General features: G+C 59.2%; 1 protein-coding gene across 2 annotated transcripts in view; it reads right to left on the minus strand.

Annotated features, from left to right (window-relative positions):
• The window catches only part of MDGA1 (MAM domain containing glycosylphosphatidylinositol anchor 1), a 52,880-nt gene that overhangs the window by 18,691 nt on the left and 21,477 nt on the right, over positions 1-12,712 (minus strand). For both annotated transcript variants that reach the window (XM_084889524.1, XM_084889525.1), the window contains exons 2-4: positions 6,047-6,186; positions 2,369-2,543; positions 257-453 (exon numbers count right to left, since the gene is read on the minus strand). In XM_084889524.1, coding sequence (XP_084745650.1) covers positions 257-453; positions 2,369-2,543; positions 6,047-6,186 — 512 coding nt within the window. The remainder of the gene's footprint in view (positions 1-256; positions 454-2,368; positions 2,544-6,046; positions 6,187-12,712) is intronic.

Below are 12,712 nucleotides of genomic sequence, written 5' to 3' on the forward strand. Positions count from 1 at the left end.
GGCGCCTCTCCTAACTGGCAAGGTTCCAGAAGGACTTGCTGCCCCGAGGACTCTCCTGTCCCCATCACTGTTCCCTGAGCTCTCGTCCCGATTTCGCCTGCCCCATAGCGTCTGACGTCAGGACATCCTGCTCCAGCCAGGGCAGTCCCAAGAACCGCAGACGGCGAGGCCTCGGCCTCTGCCCCTCCCTGGCTGGGTGCAGGAGGAAGGGCAGGGGGAGCCCTGAGGCGGCCGGGCCAGCGGCGGCCATCCTGACCTGAGTGTAGAGGGGCTCGTAGATGTCCACGCCGTTGTCCTGGCTGTGGGACAGGGTGTCGGAGCCGCGCTTCCAGATGAAGCGGGCGGGCGGGTTGGAGTTGACGGTGCAGCGCAGGAACACCGTCTTCTCCTGGTAGAAGTTGCCCCGGACGTCGCTCACCGTCTGGTGCACCGTCAGCACCGGCTCGTCCAGGTCTGCAAGGACACGGCCCCAGGGGAGTCAGGACGGGGTGACCCCGAGGCGGCGGGCTTGGGCTCCTAACGGCCCTCAGCAAACGCTGAGCCACCCTCTAGGATGCTTCCGGAAAGCCAGATGCACTCCCGGCCCTGCACACTTGACCAACCTTGAGAACCAGGGGACTGGGCTTGTCCAACTGTCCCTCCCTCCCTAGGACCGGAACAGGGGCTGTCTGTCTTCACCCTCCCAGCATGGGATGGAGGAAGCAGATGCAGCCTGGAAATGAGGAAACCCTGGTTCAAATCCCAGGCTAGCTATTAATTTGTAGCGAGGCCTGCCTAAGTCCCTCCCTGCCAGTTCCCTCAGTAGTAAATTGGACTAGATTGGCGGTTCTCTCCCCTGTTTGCACAATAGAATCGCATGGAGATTTCCTCTTTAATACCGATGCCTGGAAGAGCTCATTAACGGTGTCAGAAATCAGAAGAGTGATTGCCCCTAAGAAGATTGCTGGCGGCGGGGGTATGAGGGAACGTTCCAGTTCCTGGAGGTTCTCTTGAACAGGGTGGTGTGTGCACAGGTACATACACATGTAAGAATTCATTCACTTATACATTTGTGACTAGTGCACTCTATCGCCTGTAGGTTAATCCTCAATTAAGAAAAAAATCCTAATGTCAGGGCTCCACCCCCAGTCAATTACATCAGAATCTCTGAGAGCAGGACCCAGACATCAGCATTTTTTAAAAAAGGATCCCCCACAGATTCTAAGGTGCAACCAGGATTGTGAACCGGAGGCATCATCATCCCACAGGCATTCATCCTTCACATCCCAGCCTGCTGTCCTCCCCCGCAGTCCACTGAGATAAACGTCATTGCGAAGGCCACGGGCAGGGGGGGGGGGCAGTGATGAAGTCCAGGGCGTGCCTGCCAGCCCTGCCAGCACCAATAACTCGAGAAATGACCCTCCATCCCACAGGCCGCCCCTGGGTGGCTGATGGGGGACAGAAGATAGGACCTGGGGTTCCGCTGCTCACCACTCTATCGTGCTCCACTGGGGGAGTGTGAGGTGTCTTTAACGGGTAAGTTCATTGTAGACATTAAGATTGTATAAGCCAGCCAAAACCGGTTTGGCTCAGTGGATAGAGCGTCGGCCTGCGGACTGAAAGGTCCCAGGTTTGATTCCTGTCAAGGGCATTTACCTTGGTTGCGGGCATATCCCCTGTGGGAGGTGTGCAGGAGGCAGCTGATCGATGTATCTCTCTCATCGATGTTTCCAACTCTCTATCCCTCTCTCTTCCTCTCTGTAAAAAAATCAATAATATATATATAAAGATTGTATAAGCCAGGCCCTTGGGCCTGGCCCCACAGGTGCTGGGTACCTGGGTCAGCCTGGATAGGCACAGAGGCGGGTGGCAAGCTGGGAGATAGCCTCTTGGGTTTAAGGGAATATCCACGGAGGCAGGTAGGGACTGGGGGCTTCCCATTCAGGCAGCGAGGACTGAGGGGTGCTTGCTCCTGCCTGTGGTGGGGGAAGGACATTTCAGAGCTGCCCTGGGCCAAAAGCAAAGGCATGGGGTGTGTGGGAAGGGCGCTGGACCGTAACGAAGAGACCTATGGCCCTGAACACGTCATGAGCCCTTGGTACCTCAGTTTCTCCATCTGTGGGATGGGTATACTCCAACCCGTCTCGCCCTCTTGCAGGGATGTTGCGAGATCCATAAGGGATTGCAGACGGGAAAGTGTGAGTGGCATAGCGCAGCACACACCGGAGGAACCGTGGGAAGCTGCAGGGATTCCCTCTCTAGCAGGGACGAGAGGAGGTGTCTACTGTCTTCCACCCCCATCCTCCTTCCCAGCCTGAGCCCCTGGAGGGGTCTCGGATTCCAGGATGGACAGGGCGGGGCCAGGACGGGCGGGAAGCGGCCAGCTCACACTGCACGTCCACGCGGATGGACTTGATGGCCGGCACGCCCACGCCGTTCTCGGCCTTGCAGTAGTAGCGGCCGCCCTGCGTGCGCGCGATGCGCTCGATGCGCAGGGTCTCGTTGAACACGGACGTCTCCTGGAACTTGTCGGACGCGCTCCCGGCGGTCTTGGTCCACCGCACCTGGACAGGCGGGGAGGGGAGGGACAGCTGCAGACTCCGCACTGAGGGTAGGGGCTCCAGGCTGAACCCTGCAATGTGTCTCCCCTCCAGTCCCGTGGTTTTTCATAAGCTTACAAGTGGCCTAGGAAACCAACCCAAACAGGCCTGAGGGAATGTGCAGGCAAGGTAGGACGTGGCAGCAGAGAGCCTGGGGCACCCGGGGTGAGATGGATACGGCTTTAAAGAAGGCAGTATGTGCAGTGCTTGGAGCATGGATATGTGGTCACCCAACCTCTCCTGCCTGCCTTTCCTCATCTGTAGGATGGAGAATACTGTCGCCCTCCTGGGGTGACCGGGGCAGTACAGTGCAAGAGGGCCAGGTGGTAGCCAGTGTCCACCATGGCCTGGAATGATGCCTGCCTCCTGGGATTCACAGCTTTCTGTAGGCCCCTCCCACTCAGTACCAGGGATAGTCTGTGTGACCACGGAATAGGGCAGGAGTGATGATGGTACGTCACTTCCAAGATCAGGGTATGGAAGACTTGGTTGCTTTCTAGCTCTGGAAAAAGCCAGCTGTCATGTCATGAGCCCCCTTATGGAGAGACCCACAGGGAGGAAGGGAGCCTCGGGTCAGCACCTGGGAGTGGCCTGGAAGGGGGTGTGCCAGCCCCAGTCAGGCCTCTAATGACGACAGCCGGTGAGAGACCCGGAGCCAGTGCCAGCCACCGCAGCCACTGCGCCATGCCTATGCCACAGAACCCAGGAGACAATAGTGCTTGTTGTTTTAAGCCCCTAATTTTGGAGCACATATAGGTAACTATATCACGTAGCATAATACCCACTCTGCAGGGTTGTTGTGATGTTCAGAAATAAAGTGTGTAAAGCACCTAGGTGTGGGGCCTGGTATCCACTGAGTGGCCAGATTATTAGGATCTCTAAATGCATTATAATCTGGCCACTCAGTGTGTGTGTGTGTGTGTGTGTGTGTGTGTATGTGTGTGTGTGTGTGTGTGTGTGTATTAGAGGTCCCGTGCATGAATTCATGCATGGGTGGGGTCCAGTCAGCCTGGCCAAGGGGAGGGGACATAGACGGTTGTACGGCCTGCCTACTGGTCAGACTCCTGGTTGAGGGGACAATTTGCATTTTAGCCTTTTATTATCTCGGATATACACTGAGTGACCAGATTGTTATGTGTTCAGAGATCATAATAATCTGGCCACTCAGTGTATGTGAGTCACTCAATAAATGGCCATGTTAACATTGCCTTAGAGGATGGGACACGATCAAGGATCACCCAAGAAACTGGAGCTGGGCTGTGGGCCAGAGGTCTCTGATCTCCACTGATAGGCGGTGCCCCTCGTGTGAGCTTCCAGCGTTAGACGGAGTCCAGCTCCAGCTCCCAGCCATGGACGGCCCTGTGGCCTCCACTCACGCCCCCTCCGAGTTGCGTGAACCCTACTCCCCTGAGGTCCGGGTGCTCCCCGCCCTCCAGGAACCAGGTCCTTCAGCTTCTGCTCAGCACCCTCGCTATGGATTCCTTCTGCCTGTTGGCCCGAGGGGTTCCCTCTCTTGACATCTGAGTGGAGAGTGCCCTGCCCGCGCAGTCCCCCACACGGTGGGCCATGAGATGGGGCTGCTCCCCTAGGAGACCAGATGCTCCCGGACAGCAGGACCCTGGCTGTACCCTGTGCCCCATAGCGTGGCACACAGCAGGTACTCAGTAAACACTTGCCGTCGTGAAATGAGTGAAAAGGGGAGGATCGGAAGGCGCTTCAGGAGATGACCTGTGAGCCGCAGTGGTTAAAACAGGAATGAGGCGGATGTATGACTGGAACTCAGGGTGTGAGGAGGATGCCTGTGGGAGCTGAGGCAGGAAAGGCGGGGGCCCGGACTGTGGGAGGTCTTCGATTCTACCCCCAGGAGCCTGGGCTGAGTCTGGTTGGCCACAGGGAGCCCCCGAAGGTTTCTGAGCTGGGCGATGCTAGGGCGTAGCTGGCTGGAGGATGAGGATCGGGGTCAGGGTGCAGGAATGGGCTGGAGGGGGAGACTTGGGAGAATGGGAGGCCAGGCAGAATCCACTGCAGGGGACCAAGGACAGGACTGGAAGTCTGGCCTCGCGGAGCAATGAGGAGCAGAGAGGAGGAGACCCAGGCATGGGCATAAAAAGGAAGGCCTCAGAGGCGGGCTGTCTGTGGGGAATGAGGTGGGACAGAGTCCAACAGGGGCCCAGGGGGTGGAGCCCAGGCAGCAGGACAAACAATGAAACCGGGGATGGAGACAGAAAAACGGAGGCTCGCCCATACAGCCGCAGCCGCAGATGACGCAGACACAGGGGACCCCACAGATGGCTCGTGCAGCCTCAGGGAGAGGAGGCCCAGCTGCCTCCCTGGCGTCAGGGAGAACCGTCCCTAATCGTCACACCTGACACAGCGCCGGCCCGCGGGCTGGCAGCGCTGCTCTCGCCTCTGCACACGCCCCTGAGGAGGAGCAAGCAGCCGTCGTGGTGTCAGGAGGAGCCTTGGGGGGTTTCCTTGGCCATCTGCTCGCCTCAAGGCCCAGCCTACGAAAGCACCCGTTCCCGAAATTGTTCTGAAAAAGGGATTTCGCATTTCACTCTCCTTCTAGGATCCAATCGAAACCTTTTCTGCTGCTCTTAAAGGTCACGGCAGCTCACCGGCAAATTGCACCCCTCCCTCCAGCCCCCGTCCTCCCCCCTCCCCTCCCCCCCAGCAGCTCTCAGCGATAACCAGCCTCGGCTTCCTGTCTGAACCATTCCGCTGGGCTGGGGCAGGATTCACCTGGCATTTCCAGATTGCCGGCATCTGTTGCTTTCTAATTGCTTTGCGTCTTTTAATCTCCAGAGTGTAGGGCTTGTCTGCCAGAAGCCCCCGAAAGTAGAGATTGTATTCAATGTTGCTAGTAATTCCTGGCGTCCCCGATCCAAAGACGATGCCCTGGGAGGAGGGGTGCCCAGCGGCAGAGAACACTGGCTCTGCATTCGAATTCTGCATCCACCTGCCCCGGAGCTGTGTGGCCTTGGGAGTTTACCTAACCTCCCTGAACCTCAGTCTCCAAACATGAGCCCAGGTTGGAGCCCAAGTAGCAGGAAAAACAATGGTTGTGATGAGCCAACGAGAAAGCCCTGGAGAAAGCCCCTCCCCTGGCGCTTGGCACCCTGGCCTCTAACAGGGGCTGACGGTGCCTCTGAGGGTGCCTCTGCTCACAGACACGAGGGATGGGCTGGAATCGAATAACCGACACTCGGTGTTTCCCCTTGGCCCTCAGTGTGTTCAGGGGAATAAGCCCGCAGCCTCCAGTCCTTCCCCCAGGGAGGTCATTCTCCAGCTGCCTCCCCAGCCCCATCTCCCATCTTCTGTGTATTTGCCACTGTCACCCCTAGTCCCCTGCTTCGGCTCCTCAAGCTGCAATCCCAGAGTGGGGGTGGGAGTAAGTGAGGGTGAGGTAGGGGTGGGGGTAGGGGTGGGGAGGGAGAAGGGGCCGCACAGGCTGGATGGGGGCCTACCTGGGGCCGAGGGTGCCCGGTGACGAGGCACTGCAGCACCAGGGTGTCGCCCTCCCGGATGGTGTAGACGCGCTCGCTGATGTTGTCCTCTTTCACCACACACGCCTGGCCCGCGTGGACGATCTGGGCCTGGGCCGGAGCTGACAGAGAGCAGGAGGTTTAGACCCCAGGGCGAGAAGGGGTCTGAGACTCCCTCCTGAGCATGTCTGAGGAGGGGTCAGCCAGGCCTTCCTTCCCAGGCCATTCTTTGGAGGCCTGACCCCAGGGAGCTCAGAAAGAATCTTCTGAGCCCACAGGCCAGAACCAGAGAGGCAGGGAACTCAGGGGCACTTCCTCCCCATCCCACGTCCTTGCAGGAGACCTGTGCTCTTCCATGAGCTGGTGAGGAGGAGGGGCTTTGTAATCGTACAGACGGGTCACCACCTAGTGAGCACTACCGTACAGCCTGGTCACCCAGTGAGCACCACCGTACAGCCTGGTCACCCAGTGAGCAACACCGTACAGCCTGGTCACCCAGTGAGCACCACTGTACAGACTATCATCACCCAGTGAGCACCACCGTACAGCCTGGTCACCCAGTGAGCAACACTGTACAGACTATCACCACCCAGTGAGCACCACCGTACAGACTATCATCACCCAGTGAGCACCACCGTACAGACTATTACCACCCAGTGAGCACCACCGTACAGACTGGTCACCACCCAGTGAGCACCACCGTACAGACTATCACCACCCAGTGAGCACCACCGTACAGACTATCATCACCCAGTGAGCACCACCGTACAGACTATTACCACCCAGTGAGCACCACCGTACAGACTGGTCACCACCCAGTGAGCACCACCGTACAGACTATCACCACCCAGTGAGCACCACCGTACAGACTATCACCACCCAGTGAGCACCACCGTACAGACTATCATCACCCAGTGAACACCACCGTACAAACTATCACCACCCAGTGAGCACCACCGTACAGACTATCATCACCCAGTGAGCACCACCGTACAGACTATCATCACCCAGTGAGCACCACCGTACAGACTATCATCACCCAGTGAGCACCACTGTACAGACTGGTCACCACCCAGTGAGCACCACCGTACAGACTATCATCACCCAGTGAGCACCACCGTACAGACTATCATCACCCAGTGAGCACCACCGTACAGACTATCATCACCCAGTGAGCACCACTGTACAGACAGGTCACCACCCAGTGAGTACCACCGTACAGACTATCATCACCCAGTGAGCACCACTGTACAGACAGGTCACCACCCAGTGAGTACCACCGTACAGACTATCATCACCCAGTGAGCATCACCGCGTTAGCAGCCCTGCAGGGATGCTGCTGGTGCTCCACCCAGTTTCCTGCATCCATCAGTGCTTCCACCCGCTGCTCTGAGTGGTGGCTGTGGGTGCAGTGCTCACCTTCCCAGGGACTTGCCCTTAGCCAGCTCTTGGCTCAGAAATGCCCAGGAGGTCACCCTTCCCCGATATGCACACCCACTCAGTGACTTGCAAACACCGGTGCAAACGCTGGTCCTCTTGCCTCAAGATGGGGTGACTGTGGTGCTGTTCACGCTCCAGCTTCACCTCCCTCCCCCCGACACACACACACACCCTGGCCTCCCCAGACCCTAGGAACAGGCAAAGGCTGAGTCAGTTGAACCACATTTGTGCCCAACTGCTCCCCTCATCCCCTCAGTCTCTCCTGAAAAAGCCCCCCTTTCCCCTGGACCTAAAGGCCAACCAGCCCCACCCCCCAAGGGTGTGGGCTCCCAGGAGGACAGAACCCCAGTCACACCTGTCTGCTCACAGGGGGCGGGGGAGGGAGGGGAGGAGGCAGAGCTGTCGGGCACAAGGGGCACAGGGAGTGAACGCAGAGCCCGTGCCCTAACGAGGGGCACAGGGTGAGATGAAGCCTGAACACAAAGTGTGAGCTTCCTCCAGGAAGCGCCCGGCTGACCCACACAACCCTCCTTTTGTACGGTCACTCCCCCGGCACAGCAGCAAGGCATCGACCCGTGTGTCAGTGAACTCAGGTCCTTGTCCCTCTGCCTCTGGCTGTGAATCCTGGGTGAGCCCCGCCATGGCTGCCGCTCCCAGGGCTCAGATTCCCTTTGGAGGAGTCTGGCCAGCAGCAAGGTAGCCAGAGCCCCGGCCTTGGCGTTTCAGTTTGTCCACCAGCCTGGCTCACCCCCTCCCCCACCACCCCCACTGAGTCAGCGTCCCACACTTTGCTCACCCCCGGAATGTCTGGACTGTGTTTCTAACCCCGAACCATAGGAAAACCCCCAGCGTAGCAGCCCCCAAAGGGGCTCTGTCCCGCCTGCCCTCAGCCTCCCCTCCACCCGCCCCAGGGTGGCACTGCCAACAGCATCATCTTCTGATTCCAAAGGCAACCAGGCCAAGGCCCCTGTCAGAGGCCCCAGGACAAATATAATCCCTCCATCTCGTCCGCCAAACAGCCAATGCTCTGAGCCGCTCTCTGAGCCGCTGCCCTGCGGTGCTGACGTGGCTGGGGAGGGGGAGGGGGTTGGGGAGCCAGGGACCAGCTCGGAAAGAGCATCTTTGGGGAAACGGTAGCAAACAGAAAAACAGAAACGAACCGGGTGGTTTCCGAGTACGCTTGGTGCTAAGACGACTCTAAAGCAGGGGCATGCGACAGGGACAGTGGGCAGAGGGGAGGCCGGCTTCAGAGAGACGGAGAGAGCGGACGGCCTGGGACGAATTCCTGGCTCTGCTCCCCACGGGCTGGGTGACACTGGGTAAGCGACTGAATCTCTCTGAGCCTCGGCCTCTTCGTTTATAACGTGCGAACAATAATGCCTTCTCCTAGGCCTGGGTGAGGGTTTTAAAAAATATGTGCAGCCCTAGCCGGTTTGCTCAGTGGATAGAGCGCCGGCCCATGGACTGAAGGAGACGGAGGCGGGGAGAAGGAAATCCCGTCACTCACTGGCCCAGAGCAGCCCTGGGACTCGAACCCAGGCCTTCCGCCGGGTAGCCTGGAACCCAGTCCACGGCCCAATCGTCCTCGAGGCCCCAGCCCCGCCCTGGGTCGCCAGGGGAGCCTGTCAGCACCTTCCCGGGCCCAGGCGGCCCCGCCAGCTCTGGCTCTCCAGACGCGGCCTCGGAGCTCGAATCGGTACCAGGTTCCCGGGGAATTCCGGAGGCGCCACAGGGTTTGGTGGCCTCTGCTTGGTTTCTCATCGCGGGCAGAAAGCAGGCCAGGACTTTGGAGCCAGTTGTTTCCCTGCCTCTGGTCTCATTTCGCTTTCCGCGCTCTATCAATAGCCCCCCGAGAAGAGGACAACGGTGTCCCCCGGCCTGTGTGACGCAAGTGTCCATCCATGGTCCACCGCCACGCTGCACGCTGCCCCCTCTCCTCAGAGCCCGGCACTCAGAGGACCTGGTTAAAGGCTCTGAAAAGTCCTGCAGCAAACACCCCCGCTAACTTGGTTCAATCCAGTGCATTCCAAGTGTATTTGACCATAAAGCCCTGTCTTCACAGAGTGCCTCTTAGCATCCTGAGAGACAGCAGTGTTGTATCTAACAAGCGGAGAAGTGCTGATCCGATGCTCAACACAAAACTAAGGCTTTGGAGTCAAGTAACACCCCCCACCGCGCGCGCGCGCACACACACACACACACACACACACACACACACGCACGCCCCAGCACACACCACACGCCAGGCCCTGGCTGAGAATAGGAAACGGCATGAGAGATGACACCCATGGGGCAGCTTCACCAGAGGACGGCTGAGGCAGAAATAGCAAGTCCCTAGCAGAGTGCTCCTGGCCAATCAGCTCACTCCTTTCTCCCCCCAAAAGAAGGCACCTCAAATGGGCCAGTGAGGAAGCCACACACTCCACGGCTCACGGGAAGGCTAGTTCAGCCTGCCCACGGGGCTTCCGAAGGGATTCTCAGTGGAACCTAGAGGGGAGTTCCATCAAGGACCCCCTCCCCCATAAGAGAACGTCCTCCTGGCCTTAGCCCAGGGGGAGGGTGCTGACAAGTGCATGGGGTGCAGCAGAACATGCGGAGCAAACAAGGCGGGCAGACAGCCAGCGCATGGAACCTGAACCACAGCCCCATCAGCTTTCCGCCAGGTTCCCTCCACCCACATTGAAAAGGTCAATGGCAGCCACGTGGGGGCTGCTGTCCTGCTCCCTGCTCCTGCCTCCTTCAGGGGAAGGGTGTCTGCAGGCAGGGGACTTCCAAACAGTGGGGGGAGGGCAAGGAGAGAAAGGAGAAGGGGCTGCGACTTCCCCACCTGGAGTTGGTTCTAGCTGCCCCGTGGCCAGATGGCAGGCCAAGGCCCACGGCCCTAACCGCCTCCCGCGGCATCGCCGAGTGTTCTGGGCCCGGCCACATGGAACCGGGGTCTGTGTTCTGGTCCTGGCTCCCAGCAGACCATCATCCAACAAATCCTCATGAGTGGGAGGGACTGGAGGGCAGGGGAGCGGGGAGCGAGGGCACCAGGCCTGCCCTCGGGAGGTGTATGGTCTGGGGGAGCTGGGCTACAGGCCTGCGGAGAGGCAGAGGGGAAGCAGGGAGGGCTCGCCGGGAGCTGGAGTTAAGTCTCTGGCCTCCCCCACCATAACATAGCAATAGCACAACAGTGTACACATGACGTAACAATTTACTCTGTGCAAACACTGCACTGAGTGCTTTGTATCTATTATCTTATTTATTGCTCATAACAAGTCTATTATCGTTTGTCAGATGAGGAAGCTGAGGCTCAGCAAGGTTAAGTAAGTTGCCCAAGGAGGTCCTGCTGGTTGGGTGTCTGTCTGTCTGTCTGACTGGCCTCTGTGCTCAGCCCCACGCCTTTCCAGTTCCCGAGTGTCCACAAGGGGGAGGACACGCAGGACCGGTCACTGCGGGGACAGTCCCCTGCAGCCTCCTTTACACGGTCCCCCCTCCGCCCTCCCAGCTCCTGGTACACACACGTTTATCGATCCTGTTATGCATGTGATGCAAATGGGCACTAAATAATTTAGTGAGGTTAACAATGCTGAAATATTAACGGCTTTTCTCTTTTCATTAGCTGCTCAGAGGATGGCGGCCGGGCCTGGGGGAGGCTCTCCCGCTCCGCCTGGCCCCCCTCTCCCCGGGGTGATGCTAAGGGCCGCCCCCGTGGCCCATGGACCTGGCTGGACCCGCCCTCCGTGCTCTCCACCGCGGGGTTCGCCCTGGCCTCCCACCCACCGGGCTGGCCTCGGAGCTGGCTGAGCCTGTCCTCTGTTCACGGCCAGCCAGGATGGCCCCCCAGGTCTGGGGGAAGGAGGGGAGGGGGGAGGGGCTCCAATCCTATGAGGGGAAGCCAGTTTGAAACGGCCATCTCTTCTGGCCTCGCCTTCCTGCGGGTCCTCCGGAGGAGACGCACAGCACACTGCGTCCTGTCCGCCCTGGACGATCTCTCAGGTCATTAGGCCGGGGTCCAAGCCAGTTCCCTCGCCATCCTCCCTCTCGCTCCCCGCCTCCCACCCCTTCCAGAGGCACACACAGTCGCCCGATGATGTGCCACTGATCCATCGATTGCTCTGTAACATTTCCTGGGCGTCTGTTGGTGAACCGCCCTGCCCTCGGCGCTGGGCTGCGGAGCCCATGAGGCCAGCCCAGCCCAGCGCTCCGCACTGAAGACGCTGCCCTCCCTCGCTGCAGACCACACCGGAGTCTGCTCGCACCACCAGGGCTTCTCTGCTCATCAAAATCAGCCCTCTGTTCAGCTGACCTCCCCTCTGGCTCCGGCCCGAGTGCGTGTGTCGCTGACCTCCGGGGACCAGGGTGCTGTCACTGAGTGCGGGAGCAGGCACAGCCGAGCGGATCAGTGTCCCCGTAATGGAGCGTAAAACCTCGCTGCGCTCCGGCGTCAGATGCAGGGCCTGCTGCTGCCTGCCCAGCCTGCCGGGCCCATGTGAGCCCGGCGCTCCTGGCAGAGCCAACACCCTGGCAGCCTCCTCGCTGAGCGCGGTGGACAGTCCATCTGTGCCCAGGCCCGAGGAATGGTCGGCACCACACCCACCTCCTGGCCTCCTCGGCAGGCACGCGGGTTCGGAGCGTGCCAGCTGATGCTCATAGACTCCGCCTTGTCTGAGCGGCAGTGGAAGTCCAGCCCGCCCGCCGTGTGGAACTCTGGGATACCAGGCCAGGCCGTGGGCAGCCTGTCAGTGAGGACTCTGAGGTCCCCTGGGGGACACGATAAAGGGACTTCTCCCTGGTGGGCCCCAGAACGCTGGGATCAAAGCTCTCAACAACGAGGGGACTTGGGGCAACTCGAAGCAGTGCAGGCAGGACGCTCGGGAAGAGAGCAGAAAGGCACAGGCCTCAGGTGGGGCACCCGTCACCCACGGCTGTAACTGCCAGTCTGAGCGGCTGCCCTGGTGGGAGGGGTAGGAGGTACGGCTCTATTTCTCACCGAATGACTATGTGGCCTTGGGCAAGTCATTTATTTAACTCCCTGAAGCCTTAGTTTCTGCATCTGCAAAATGGGGATAATACTACATGAGAGGCTGTAGTGGTACCCTGTTTCCCCGAAAATAAGACAGTGTCTTATATTAATTTTTGCTCCCAAAGATGTGCTAGGTCTTATTTTCAGGGATGTCTTATTTTTCCATGAAACGAATGTGGTACACATTTATTGTTAAATGA

This window comes from Pipistrellus hanaki (genome assembly GCF_964339955.1).
Source record: "Pipistrellus hanaki genome assembly, chromosome: 7".
Classification (NCBI taxonomy): Eukaryota; Metazoa; Chordata; class Mammalia; order Chiroptera; family Vespertilionidae; genus Pipistrellus; species Pipistrellus hanaki.